We start from the raw sequence: 14688 nt of genomic DNA, 5'->3' as shown, positions 1-14688 counted from the left end.
CTATCAAATTTACAATATCGTAGCAAACATTTATTTTCTACCCAATGTTATTATATTTCTATGTTAAACAGGATCAGAGAGTGCAAGGCCACAAAGGTTCGGATTTCACTGTTGGCTCTGCATATTAGTAGGGTTCCATCGAGATTTTGGACACACTTTTGAGGGTCACAATTATGATAGCAAAGAGGACGAATCTCAACAATGAAGAATGGTGACAAAGTATGTCAGCTGAGCCTTGCTTTGAAGGTAAGGTGCTTGCGTTATGGCGTAGTCAAATTTGTGGTAGGCATGTGAAATTGATGAAAATCAAATATCAATCACCTTAAGAATAAAATGACCAAGGAAAATAATTTTTTAAATACGTTTTCAAGCTCTATAATTTTTAACTTTTAATTTCTATATTTTTAAAAATTATTAAATTTGCTTTTTAACTACAATTAAATGATAGCGTGATCAATCCAAATATTGTTATATGTTAATTTTAGTGTTATGTGTCAATTTTTGTTTTAAATACTTTAATAAAAGAGACCTGAATTAATAATTTTTAAAATATAGGGACTGAAATATAAAAAAAATTATAAGAATTAAAATTAAATATGTAGACTAAAATAAACAAATGAAAGCAAATAATTCTACATTATTAAACATTATTAGTTTTAATTTTGCTTACCAACAGGTCTTTAAAAAATAATGATACATGATACAAAAATTAAAATGTTATAACATATAAGTTAATCATGTCATCATTTAATAGCAATTAAAGATTAAAATATCAATATTTTTATACAAATTAAAATAAAAAATTAATATAATTTAAAGGACCAAAAGAATATATATATATATATATATATATATATATATATATTAATAATAAGTCACTTACTGTATTAAGTAGAAAATATGAGGCATATCCAGTGCTCCAATACACATAAAGAGCATCATATAATAACCTAATGCTAAATCATAACAAAAGAACTTTTTTATTAAAAAATAAATATTTATTATATGTTTTACATAATAAACATTTTAATAATTTTTTAATTTATAGTCTTAACATTAATCTAAAATAATAATGTCAACAAATTCATATCCAATTTAATTACCTAATAAAACTTTATTAAGACCTGAATAGTAAATATGTAATGAGTTTAAATAAATTATTCATTCTGTTTAAATTAATATTGTATTTTTTTTATGAAAAAGAATGTTGTTAAGGTTATAATTTATTATTTAACTTAAATACTTATGTCTTTTGATAATTTTTTTATAATGTAAGATTAATTAATACAACTGTTAGAGCATCTTATATTATCTTTGTGATTTTATACATCAAATTTACATAATTTAAATATTTATAGTTATGTTATTCAAAAAGTGATATTTATTTATATTTTAAAATTATATTATGCATTAAAATAAAATAAAATAAAATAATATTTATTATTTTTATTTTAAATAAAAGTTTTATAAAATTAATATAGTTAATAAAAAATTTGAAACTAACATTTAAATTAATTAATTTTATATTTTATAAATATTTAAATTTAGTACTTAATATCATGTTGTAAGTAAAAAAAAGAGGGGGGGGGGGGGGGGATATTTTGATATTTGTAAGCCAGTGACGAAAAGAATAAAATTTTGTTCTTTTTGAAATTTAGTATTTTGTGGGTGAAAATATCTAAAATTTGTTCTTAAACAAAAAGTGAGGCATGAGGTGACATTAGATTCGTGTGTGTACGGAAATACCAAACGAAGGTTTTTTCTGAGATTTGAGTGGCAGATAGTAGTTTACCTCCTGCCGACCAATCACAAAGAGAACAACAAAAACGGGGTTTTTTCGTTTTTCTATTTCTGAAACCCTTTCCATAAATTGTGGTTTTCATTTTAATCATCCAAATGGCTTCTTGTATATATGTTAACATCGGATTGTGCAATATGGTCGAATTTGCTATCATTTCGGATCATACATTAGAAAAATATCATTATTCCAATTTCCATCCAAAACCACTCTCTTCCAACATGTGAATCCCACACCATTAAAAAATAAAAATAAATATTAGACCTTCCCCACCACCACACTATGGTGCTTCCTTTGTAACTTCCAGAACTTTCCGAGGCAGAAACACACCCACTTGCTATTTGAGGAAAATGGGTTAAATAAAATAACAATATTGCTTCCAAGATGTCTCGAATGTTCTTATTAATTATCCTTTTATTCTATATAATATTCTATTTTCTACCACTCTCCACTATTAACTTTATTCTATATAAACCCTCAGAACACTCCTTTAGCTTTCTTCCTTGATAGGTATGATTGATGACAAACACTCCATTCTGTTTTTCTATTAACTGTCTAAACGACTTTCTATACAAGGAAAAAGAGTCCTCTGCATTCTCGTTTCAGAAACCAAATTCCAAACCTTCACTTCTTCCCCACGTTCCACTGATTAATCACTCCCCCAATCCCATTCGCTCTTATTTTACTCTGTTTTCATATTCTTCTTCTTATTGCTCCTCTGTTTTAATGTATTTTCATTTGTTAGTTGTAATTTTCTTCTCTGTTTTGGTTTAAGTTTTCGTTAGTTTGTTTCCACGTAATGAAGAAACCTCGTATCACAGACATGAACCTGAAACAACGTCATCATTAGAACAATCAAAATTAACATATCGAAATCATAACCCATTAACCCAAAAGGGTTTGTTGATTTTCCAAAAAGAAAATGAATTATCTCTACCCAGTGAAAGAAGAGTACTTAGAATCACCACCACCACAACCATCATCATCATCAACGTCTTACACAGACGGTGATGAAGAATCAATGGTTTCTCTTCCAAGGCCAATGGAGGGTCTTCATGACATAGGACCACCCCCATTTCTGACGAAGACCTTCGATGCAGTGGAAGACCCCACCACAAGTCACATAGTTTCATGGAGCCGAAGCGGTATCAGCTTTGTGGTTTGGGATCCACACGCTTTCTCCAGAGACCTTCTTCCCAGATACTTCAAACACAACAATTTCTCAAGCTTTGTTAGACAACTAAACACATACGTAAGTTTTCCCTTCTTCACTTGCTTTGGCTTCCAATTTTGAAGGATTAATGCTTGTTTCACTTGCAAAGACAAGTAGTATGTAGTAACCCAATTAAGAAACTGCCCCATGTTTCCTTTTAATGAAAAACAAGATTTTCCCCCTACTTTTGTAATGATGTCATATAATTCACTATTCTGTCGTTTATATTTATTTCCTACTAGTCACAGTGGTAATTTTTCATGTTTTATTATTAAAATAATTAATATATTATTATAAGGTACTGTACTATTTGAATATTTAATTTAAAGTCACACTGTCGTCTTGTGGATTCTAGATTTCTCTTTTTCTCATGCTCTACCACTTTGTCCAATTCCTATCACAATTATAGCAATTATTATTGAGTTTGTGTTGGGTTTATAGATTATGAAATTAAAAATATGGTTAAATTTTGCAGGGTTTTAGGAAAATTGATCCTGATAGATGGGAGTTTGCAAATGAAGGATTCCTGAGAGGGCAAAGGCACTTGTTGGGAAACATAAGGAGAAGGAAGCAACCATCACAACCTTCTACTTCCCAACAAGCACAAGGTCACTGTGTTGAAGTTGGTCGTTTTGGACTTGATGAAGAGGTTGATCGTTTGAGGCGTGACAAGCAGGTGTTAATGGTGGAGCTTGTGAGGCTTAGACAGCAGCAACAGAACACAAGGTCTTATCTTGAGGCAATGGAGGAAAGGCTAAGAGGGACAGAAATTAAGCAGCAACAAATGATGGCTTTCTTAGCTAGAGCTTTGAAAAATCCAATCTTTATACAGCAGCTACTTCAACAAAAGGATAAAAGGAGGGAGCTTGAGGAGGCCATGTCTAAGAAGAGGAGAAGGCCAATTGAGCAAGGACCTCGTGGTGTTGGAGAATCAAGCAGTGGAGGTGAAAGAAGGAACAGTGTTAAAGCTGAGCCCCTAGTGTTTGGGGAATATGGGTTTGAAGTTTCAGAGTTGGAAGCGCTAGCTATGGAGATGCAAGGTTTTAGAAGGGGTAGGAGAGAACAAGAGGAAGAGAATGAGGAACTAGAATCACAAGAGAGGCTAGAGAAAGAGCTTGATGAAGGGTTTTGGGAAGAACTGTTTAGCGAGAGTTTTGAGGGTGAATTAGACATTCCAACGTCTCAAGGGGATGATGAAGATGTTAATGTGTTAGCAAATCGCTTAGGTTACTTGGGTTCAAGTCCAAAGAGAAATCAAGATAAACCTTTTTGATTAGTTAACTAGGTTCAGAGGAGGGTGGAGTCAACCCAATTGGCAAGAGAGTAGAATTACCAAGCAGGATAAAATGATTTACTTTTTGGTGTTTCTAACCCCATTATATGTCCTTTTGTAGCACTTGGCAGAACCTCAATTTCTCACTTTTCTCTATGTTTGATTAGGTAGGTTGCAGCTGTTGCTTGGACAAGAATCTGTGGTAGTGATATGATCGTTATTTACTCAAGGTTCAATTTTATGTTCTTTAGTTCCTAACCACTTAAACCCCCACTTCGTAATGCATCTCATGAACCTAGCTATTGTCTTTGCCTCTTCCTTGTTTTAATTATATTACCTTAACGAATGTAGATTATTCAGAAGATGTAGAATGGATACGAAGTAGCTGATCTCCAAGAATCATAACTGAATGTTGCTTTTGAATCAAGACCCTGTTGGTGGTTACCTTTGTCGGTTTGATTTTTTCCCCACTTTCTACTTTTTCATTGTTTGGACTTTGTCATGTGGTCAGAAATAAAGCGAGACCAGACCACCATCGACGAATTTGATGATGTTACATGGGGACAATTTTGTTAGGTATCTTCGTGTTTTCATGTTTCCGTTCTCGCTTAAAACTTAAAACAAAATAACAAAAATTCATTTGCGGCTCCTCAAGACGGAACGTGTCAAATGTCTAGAGCAGAATGATCAAGAGTGAAAGTGACCATTCTTTTTGTTGTCCCCTCTTACTCGTGGATTGGGCAACCTTCCACATTCTTTTTAATATGTATTACTATTGAGATAGATTTCATATCGACCCCTTTTAATGGAAAGTTAACTCAGTTATTTACTAAAACAAATGTAAAAGTTTATTTAATAATAAAAAATGTTATATGAAGTGGAGAAATTAATTTTGAAACAAGTTAGGTAGTAGAGAAATTACAAGTTGCTAATATCAAATTTTATTGAGTTATTTCATTTTGATAATATCTTGTTATTGATTTTTGTATTTATTACTTTTTTCTTTTTATATATATATTTTTCCTTGCAGTGAAAAAGTTGTAAAAAATATTAATAAGAATAAAATCTCTTCTATTAATAGCTCAATTCACGTTGTGATATTTTTACAGGAAGAGACTAAGATTTTGTTTTTTACCATATTATTTTTTACACTCAAAAGCTGAATTAGTTGGTTAAATATTACTAGCTCGTTGTTAGCATGAAAGGTTTAGTCCATTAGAACTAGATAATAGTTTAAGTGACTTCTATCAAAATATATAAGTTTAGGTGCTACTAGAGTATGGATCAAACACAAAAAGTCTTAGAAATATATTGACTCTTGAAGTTACAAAAGTGATTAAGTGTTAGGTACTTAAAATTTAACATCTACAATTTGACTAAAATCCTTAGGCACAAGAGTAAGTGTATATATATACACACACACACTTAAAATTTATATAAATAAGAACTTAATATTAACACTTGAAAAATGTTGACCAAATCAATATATAATTTAAATACTTGACTCATCAATGTGGTCAATTTTAAAGCACATGCTTAGGATAGTAAAGAAAAAAAATAAAAATTCCATCCATTGTTTAATCAATTAAGTCTTTTTAACCATCTTCGATAGGTTTAAAGAGAACTAGTCAATTGCAATTAGTTGATAGTTTAGATGACTAGTAATCAAAGCATATGATTTAGGGTTTAGGTTATAAATCAGGAATCATATTAACTAATTCATATGAATTTGACTAATGACTTGAAGTTTTAAAAAAGTGACATTTTTCTTTGAAGTTATCATTTTCACCTTAAAATTACTCAAAATTATAAAAATAAGAGTCTAATAACATAGTAAATAAATAAGAGCAAATTCAAAATCCTTGAAGAGTATTCATTATCTCATTTTTCCTGTTTTTGGTACGTTTAAGAGAACGTAAAATCAACCATCCATGAATCCTCTCTTTTATTAGGATTTTGTTGCTTCAGTTTTCCCTAAAATTAATAAGTAGCCAATGGTAATTTTTTTCCTCCTTTTGTGTCTTTCTTAGACCTTTATATTTCAAATTTGTAATTTCTCCGTACAAGCTATATATATCTTTCTTATGCTAATGCATAATCTTGTAGTTCTGACTTATTTCACCTTTTATATATACCGTTTTTTTCTCCTTTACTTTGCTTCCGTTGTTCGATTTCAGGAATGTTGATAAATTAATATTTTTATTATTAAGTTTCATGTAATGTATTAACATCTACCATGTGATCAATTAATAAAGTTATTTTATCTTAATTTGTAATATTTTATTACTGACAACAGTTTTATCCATTAAAACAAGTTGTGTTTTTTCAAAAAATGTATTATCATCTTTTAATAACGATTGAATTTGATTTTTTTTTTAGCATCATAAATTTGTTTTTTCTTACTCTTAATTATCTAACTTATGTGATGTTAATTCCTTTACGGAACACAACCATTTTGCAGCTTTCTATTTAAGATTTTACATTGTTTTGTCAAATTTATTATATTACTTCACATTGTATACCTATTCACATTTTTACCTGGTAGTTTGTCGAATGCAACTTCTTGAAATTAAGAGTTGTCTATCTATAAGGCTAGTTTGTATTTGTGATACTTATCAATATATACAATTAATTAAAAGGCAACTAAAGCAAATTCCTTTAAGAATAATGATTAGTCATGATCGAAGACAATGATTATGATTTTGGGTGTGTTTATTTTCACTTTTAAAAAATTATTACCATTTTTATTTATGCAATCTTTATCTAAATACCATTTTTTTTATAATCATATTAATTATAAGAGTGTTTTATATAAAATAAATAAATAAAAATGATAATAAGCACACAAAAGTTACAATACGTGCTCCATAATTTAGTGTGTATAGATATATTGAAAGCCTTAAATATTACTGCAATGGTTATAATAATATTGGATTTCTTTCATATCCATAACGTCTCGGTTTTTATTATTTGTCTTCAAATGAATATTTTTAATGTATGCTTTTGTGCAATAAATTAGTTTTTGAGTGGGATTATAATATGCAATTTAATAGATTCTATCAAAATTGATTTCCTGATAAGCAGTTTCCTATCTGTGAAGAAATTTTAATATGCTGCATGCATTAAGTAGTGATATAAGGCCGAGTAGATAAATATAAGTAAACAATAAAATCTGAAACGTTTCTTTCTCTTCTTTTTTCGCATGCCAAATGGGCTGGTTCACAAATTTGGGCTAATTAATGACAAAAATGTATTATAATCGAATCCCATATATAAACTAAACAAGGGAAATCTTATTTACCAGATGATCTCATATTATTAATCTTGCTTATGGTCATATGAATGTATGTGGCTTTTATTTATGTTATCTTCGTGTTTGTGTGGACAATTGTTTTTCTTGTCTTTTTCGTTCTTCATTTGTGTCGTGCAATGTACATACATGGCAAAGACAAAGGGAAGCACATCATGCAAGTAAACAACAAAATTATTAAAATTCCAAAGAAAAAAAATCTACTTGACCAATGGCTTTCGACTCAGATGTCCTTAAACAACCAATAGTGATCCTTCATCTATCTTTGTCATAGGAAAACCCAATTTTGAGTAGGCTCCAATCCACCCTCCCAAACAGATGGAGACAATGCAGGCATTATGAATATAAGTATTATGAATCCAAAATAATATGATGATGTTTTCTAAACACATCACCAGTTAAATTCTTTATTCTTATTACGGGTATTACTTTTTTTTTTCCTTCATATTTCTCTACTATCTATGCCAAACAACCTTAATTTATGCAAGCAACTCCACAATCTAGTTGAAAAGTACAAAATTGAAAGCAGCTCCATAGATACGGATTGTGGCTATTGTTAATTAGAGTTAACTTGATTCTTATGCTTGCTAAATTCAATTTAGATAATTTTTTGGATAAAAATAATAGAGTTAAAATAAAGAAAATTTCCTTAAAAAGTTAAAATTAACTTATGTATCTCAATTTTTAAAAAGTTTTCTTATTTAACTTCTTCAAAAGTTGAAATATATAAGGTGAAATATCTTTATGATTAATTATCAACTGCCATTTTTGTTTATGGGTTCGCCTCTATAAACATATGCTCGTTGGGACCGTTTGCGCTCAACCTTAACTTGGAAAAGTTTAATTTGAGAGAATGCAAAATTCCTCAAAAAAAATAAAAAAAAATAAAAAATTGCAAGACTCTTATGCTTGATTTAGAACGTCAATTATGTATTCAGTAATCGATTTAAAGTACGTATGACTTGAAGTAATTTCTTTAAATTGATTACAATTAATAATAAAAATAAATAAATTTCGTATATCTTGAAGGGTACACACCTTGTAAGAGAAGAGAGTGATTTTTTTTTTCTTATTGTGCTTTATTTTTTAGGCGTGATTCTTCTATTAATTAATGATGATGATATTTTATTTTATAGATATTTGAAAATTTTAAAACAAATCATGGCACATTATATCTTAAACTTTTCATGTAATGGCTTATCTATATCCTCCAGTGCTGTAATTCCAATTTATATTATGGGAAAACCTACTTGCCACTCAGTGGCAAAGTTGCAATTCTTTGAATATATTCATATAGTCAAGGATGTCATGCTATTATATATGTAATGACCAAATTGGAAAAAGTAGGTGACAAAATTAGTCACATCACTTAAGTTTTATTAAATTTTCTCAAAATATTTGTTATTCTAAAATTTTTTATACTCGTATGAATTTTTTATTTAATTTACATTTAATATATTATAATATATTATTTTATTAATTATTAGATATAACTTAAATAAAAAATTTAAATAAATATAAAAATTTTAAATTTATATTAGTGTAAAAAAATATTCTCACTCCATATATATATATATATATATATGGATTATGTATTTTTCTCGCTTTTTTCTCTATATTTTTTGAGTTTAATACTTTTATCAGACATATATAAGAATAAATTCAAAAATGTGCGAGAAGGATTAAAAACAAGTATAATTTTATATTTTAAAAGTTACTTTTTACTTTTTTTTTTGTGTTGATTTTTTCTCTTCTATCACATATTCTATTAAAAAGTTATGAAATCCTTTAAGTGATTACATGAGATCTCAAATTATATAATCATAATTACCAATATATATTATACAGTCTAAATATACTTCTGTCGCTCTCACATAAAATATATATAAATAGGATGGCTTGCTTCGAGATACAGTTAAAATGGGCTGTATGAAAAGCAAGGCCTTTTTGGAAACCCTTGTCTCCGACCAAAAAGAAGGAAACGTACCCACTACCTTTTAGTCCAGACAAATGTTTATCTACAAGTCACAAATCAATTAGTATAAGTTAATCTTTACGATGCTTTATAAATTAAAAAGATATTTTATATTTTTTATATGTAGAGTAATAATAATTATTAATTTTATATTAATAGATAATAATATTTTTGGTTTATTTAGAAAAATATAAATATATTATTAATTCATCATAATTTAGTATTTTGTTCAAAATTGATTTTGAGCTATTAATATAATTGAGATAGTGTATAAATTAATGTAAATTACACATTTTTATTGAAACGTGTATTTTTTTTTCTTAAAAGCATAAGAATTGATTTGGAAATTTTAAAACAATCAAACTTAATGTTGAATTGACTATTGGTAGCTACTATAATTTTTTTTTCTGACAAAAATTAAATTATTAATATAAAAGCTTTGATTTTATACTAATAATATAATTATTATACTAATAAATGATTTTATTTAAATAAAATATTAATATATATTTACCAATACATAAATGTTAGTATAATGCAATTATTTGTTAGTATTGACCTTTGAATTCTTTGCTCACAGTTGTAACACATTAACATTTTTTAATTAGCAAAAGATATTTTTAATTTAATTTAAATGCAATGATATAAATATTTTTCACTTTCAATTAATTATATATTTTTATATTAAAAAAATTATAATCTTTTCTAATAATGAATATAAAAATTAAATCTACAGTATATTTTAATTAATTAATAAAAAAATCTTTATACAAACATGACATCAAAATTAAACTCTTTTTTTTTCTGTTATTATCCTTAATTTTTTTATTGCACAGTTTGTAATTACACTAGTTGATATATATATATATACAAAGTTGATATTGTAGTCGCAGTATAATTAATCAAATTTTCCACCGTGAAAGCGAGGAAGTTTAGGAGAAAATTGTTATTTTACATTATTTAATAAGTAATGAATAGTAATAATTTTTATGTTCATTTATTGTCCTTTCTCTCATTATTATGTCCACATCTTTTATCTTATATGTCACACTCTACTTCTTTAATTATTTTTTAATATTTATCTTTTTTTTTTCTTCTAAACTACAGAAATTTTTATTGGAAATAATCTTATTGAGCTAACTAAGATTATTATAAGTGATAAAAAAATTTCTTTAAATATTTAACATAATTATATTTGCTGTGATTTGAAATTAGGACCACAGGTCACTTAGCATTTTTCTCATTTGCTATCACCAGAGTCGTATAAATATTTTTTACGTCAACTTTGAAGATTATATTCTAGAATGCACAAATTTACGTTATGTTTGATTAATTAAAGGGAATAATTACTTTTCTGAATATCTTCTAAAATATCTGTATCAGCTAATTTAGAAAATGTACTTGCACAGTCGCATGTTGGTTTTGTAATGCAACCTATATACCTTGAAAAGTGTTGGCTTAATTTTCAATGCAACCTATATATATACATACACGCCTTGAAAAGTGACGTGAATCGGTAAAATAAACAAGGATAGCTAGAAAGTACAAAATCAATTGCACTAGTTAAATACGAATCTACGTGCATGTTTTTTTCATTAGACAGATGTAAAATTGAAACGAAAAAGCATTTGACAGCAATCAGGGAAGATTGGTTTGTAATGCGGTTTTTGTGTAAAAATAAATAATTTCTACCATTTTCGCTTTGGCCTTTTGAAATTGTGCAGAAGGTACAGTTGAATTGTTAGCTTGTTTAGTAAAGCAAAGAAGAAAGGGTGAAGCATAAAAAGGAGCACGAGACACGGGGAGAAGCATCTCCATGTTTCCCCCACAACATCAGCACACATCTATAATCACTGCTACTTCACCAAATAATCTGCTTAAACTAAACTATACTTGAGTTTCCAATTTTACTACACAGCTCTCCCTCATAATTTTTCATGAGATTAAAAAAAGTAATTTTAATTATTTTTATCCTTATTCACTGACAAATAAAAGTTTGATTTTTTTAATATGCGTCCAAGAGTATTATTTATATTATATGTAAATGCATTAAATTTTGTATCGTCATATAATTTATCGTGTGACAATTAAAGAGTTCAGTTTTAGTGTACTACTAATCTAAAATTTTTTACACGGTTAATGAATTAGAATATATCATGAATATGTAATATTAATTATTATAAAAATTAACAATTTTTATTGATATAACAGTCTACTATCTATAATTTAGTGATAGTGCAATTTTTTTACATTGTAAATATATTTAAATTAAATTATAATTAAAATGTGGACTCAAATAAAACCAATGTTTTTTTTATTATTATAGTAAGTGTTTATATAATATAAAAGTTATCTATTTGAATTATTTGAAACAGGTGGACCATTCAGGCTCTATGGATAAATTATTCTTTGTCTCACTAGTATAATTCCTATTTCTCTTAATTCTTATCCCTCTTTTGATCATTGTCAATCATTTGATTCTAAAATTTCAAATTAAAAAAGGGTCTATTTTAGTCTATTAAACATGTTAATTGGGGCTAGAAATGATAGTATACGCGTTAAACTACACAACCTGTCCAGTATCCATATAACTCATTTATTTTGATGGGATAAGTGCATAATTTAGATCCCATTAACTTGCCCCACCTAACCCTTTTAAAATACGGTTTAGCCGTCCGATTGATTATTTTTAAATTATAATTAAAAACAAAAAAATATCTTTTTGTACTTTTAATTTTTACGCACATAAATTTAATAAATAATAAAAATAATTTTAATATTAATCAGTTATGAAAATGAAACTTTCATATTTATATATATTTTACTTTATTGTATTTTTCTTTTTTATTTAATTTATTTTGTAATTCTTATTTGAGCTTATCTGTCAACTTGTGTTGCCATATTAAAATGAAACTGGCTAATGTGTTTAAGCTATTTATAAAAAACGAGACAAGTTAACTTAACTATTTTTTTAATAGAATATTGATAGGACGCAGCGGGTTGAGGTGGCTTAAATAGCTTTTGTGATTCCTAATTAAGGCTTACTTTGCTAATTATCTTATCGAGAAAGATAAAACTTACGTTGCTAATTTTTATTTCTTGATATCACTATGAAATACATTTAATGAAAAAAGTAGAATAAACTAAAAATGTGGATGCGTTTATCCCATTATCCTTTCATGGAACCGTCGGTTGGCAAGCAAGGAAGCTAGGAAATTTCATATAAGATGACGCGAGAATCTACAAATAGAAGCACCCGTGAATAATGTATGGCCCGCATGGAGATGAAGTATTCTTTTCCACTCATCAATATGCCTCACGGCCCTCACCTTCTCTTTCTTTCTTTGCAGAATATTGCAGAGAACTACACAGTACGTGACTACAATAAATTGTAAGAATTTAGATAAAAATTTAAATTAAGAAGCCAAGAAACAATGAAACAATTACAAGATTGTTACCATAACCTTTGTTTATGTAACAGTGTGGGCCGGATTAGTGTGTTATTTGGAAGCTTGAAGTATAGGCATAGGGTAATTTTCACTTACACATGAATATGTTATTTCCGTGGCTGGCTTGCATGTTCCACATAGATTGAGTAAGCACTGATTTTTGAATTAGTGTGTTTAAATTCAGCTTGGCCTTTTTCTTCAGGTTTATTTTTGTAAGAAAAAAAAATTTAGTTTATGTGGATTATAGGGATTGCGTTTGATCCACATTTATTCCATAGAATTGGCTTTATATGGATTTTTGCTAAAGGAGAGTTGACTTACCAGATCAGTCTTCTGATCATGCAAAAAAAACTAGGCTAATTTTGCACGTAATGAGTTTTTCCCTAACCTAATTTTTTAATTTTAAAAAACTATATATGGATTTCCTATTACACCTAAAAAGAGGAAAAATGCTTTCTTGTAATCTTGGTAGCACGCCTTGATTTTTAGAGTAATTAAATTAAATACAGAATTTTCTACATAAAATGACAAAAGTTAGGCGCCCTCATTTCAAATGAGGATCTTAATTAAATGGTTAAAATGAAAGGTCATCCATCCATGAGCCATCATTATCTTGAAGAAATCTTACTCAGAGTTTCCAACAAATTAAATTAACTAACTTCCACGTCAATTTATCAATTCCCTGCAAGATTTTTGGGGAGAATTAATGCAACTCAGTAGACCAACTTTGAAGAGTTGATATTTCTTGTCAAAAGTTTGATAAAAAATGGACTTGGGTCACTATATGAAGATTATTATTTATTTTAGCTAACAAGGATAGCTAGTTTTGAGCTCAAAATTCATGGCTCTATTAACTTCAACAATCTCATAATCATTATTCTAAAGCGATTCCTTTAAGCATAAACATAATTTTCTAATGCCTCGAAGAAACAAACTAAAGAGAGAGATGAATATAATCCTAATTCCAGCAGATTCCAAAAGCTTGGATATAAAGAACCCACATAGGATTCCAAAAGATAAATATATGAACAAATCTGAAACTGCATATGCGTAGTTGCAAAGGTCTAATTCGTGACGGGTCCTGTTTCCTACACACCTGTGGTTTGGTTTGTGGAATGGTCATTGGTTAATTTGCATGGTTGCTGCTATCGTAGTTGGCAGTAGCCACGCATGGCCCCTAAAGTAAGCGAACCTTACCTGGTTTTAGTCAACGAAATGGGTAAAATGGACAATTGTTGCAATGCTTCCATAGCTTAAGATTTGGGTTTGGAATAAAGGGAGATTGGAAAGTGGTACTAAAAGAAAAGAGACATTTGCAATTTCTAGTGAGTGGGGGGTTTCCTTGCTTCAGCTAGCACTTTCTCCATACACTGGACGTAGGAGAATAATACCAAGAAGAGGACGTAAAATACTTAAGAATATATCCACAAACAATTACTAGACATTATATAAATCCCAAGAACAAAATGATAATCATGCATGGGGAAAGTGTGTATAAATGACAGAGTGAACAAGCTATTTTGATGTCTTGTGAACCACTGTTTATCAGAGAAAAAAAATTAAGAACATTACAACTCAAAAGGCTTTTACAAACAATTAATTAAGCAACATATAGTTTAAGAGAATTTTATGCCAAACTAGTTTTTATATTAATTTCATACAACGCTTTT

The 14688-nt window shown here is 28.4% G+C and overlaps 1 protein-coding gene across 1 annotated transcript; it reads left to right on the top strand.

Moving 5' to 3' along the window:
• Positions 1 to 2080: 2080 nt before the first annotated feature.
• Positions 2081 to 5827, top strand: LOC113861631 (heat stress transcription factor A-6b-like). The gene is made up of 3 exons (XM_027494588.1): positions 2081 to 3050; positions 3487 to 4514; positions 4636 to 5827. The coding sequence occupies exons 1-2, from the start codon at positions 2721 to 2723 to the stop codon at positions 4282 to 4284; spliced, it is 1128 nt and encodes a 375-aa protein (XP_027350389.1). The 5' UTR covers positions 2081 to 2720; the 3' UTR covers positions 4285 to 4514; positions 4636 to 5827.
• The last annotated feature ends 8861 nt before the right edge of the window (positions 5828 to 14688 follow it).

Source organism: Abrus precatorius, unplaced genomic scaffold, assembly GCF_003935025.1.
Source record: "Abrus precatorius isolate BTA unplaced genomic scaffold, Abrus_2018 Scaffold3, whole genome shotgun sequence".
Classification (NCBI taxonomy): Eukaryota; Viridiplantae; Streptophyta; class Magnoliopsida; order Fabales; family Fabaceae; genus Abrus; species Abrus precatorius.
Note: the sequence above shows the minus strand (reverse complement) of the source record. Positions and strands in the feature narration are given on the sequence as shown.

Coding starts and splice junctions, on each gene's coding strand:
- LOC113861631 (XM_027494588.1), top strand. CDS start 2,721: ATGAATTATCTCTACCCAGTGAAAGAAGAGTACTTAGAATCACCACCA. Junction 3,051..3,486: donor TTAGACAACTAAACACATAC/GTAAGTTTTCCC, acceptor TAAATTTTGCAG/GGTTTTAGGAAAATTGATCC.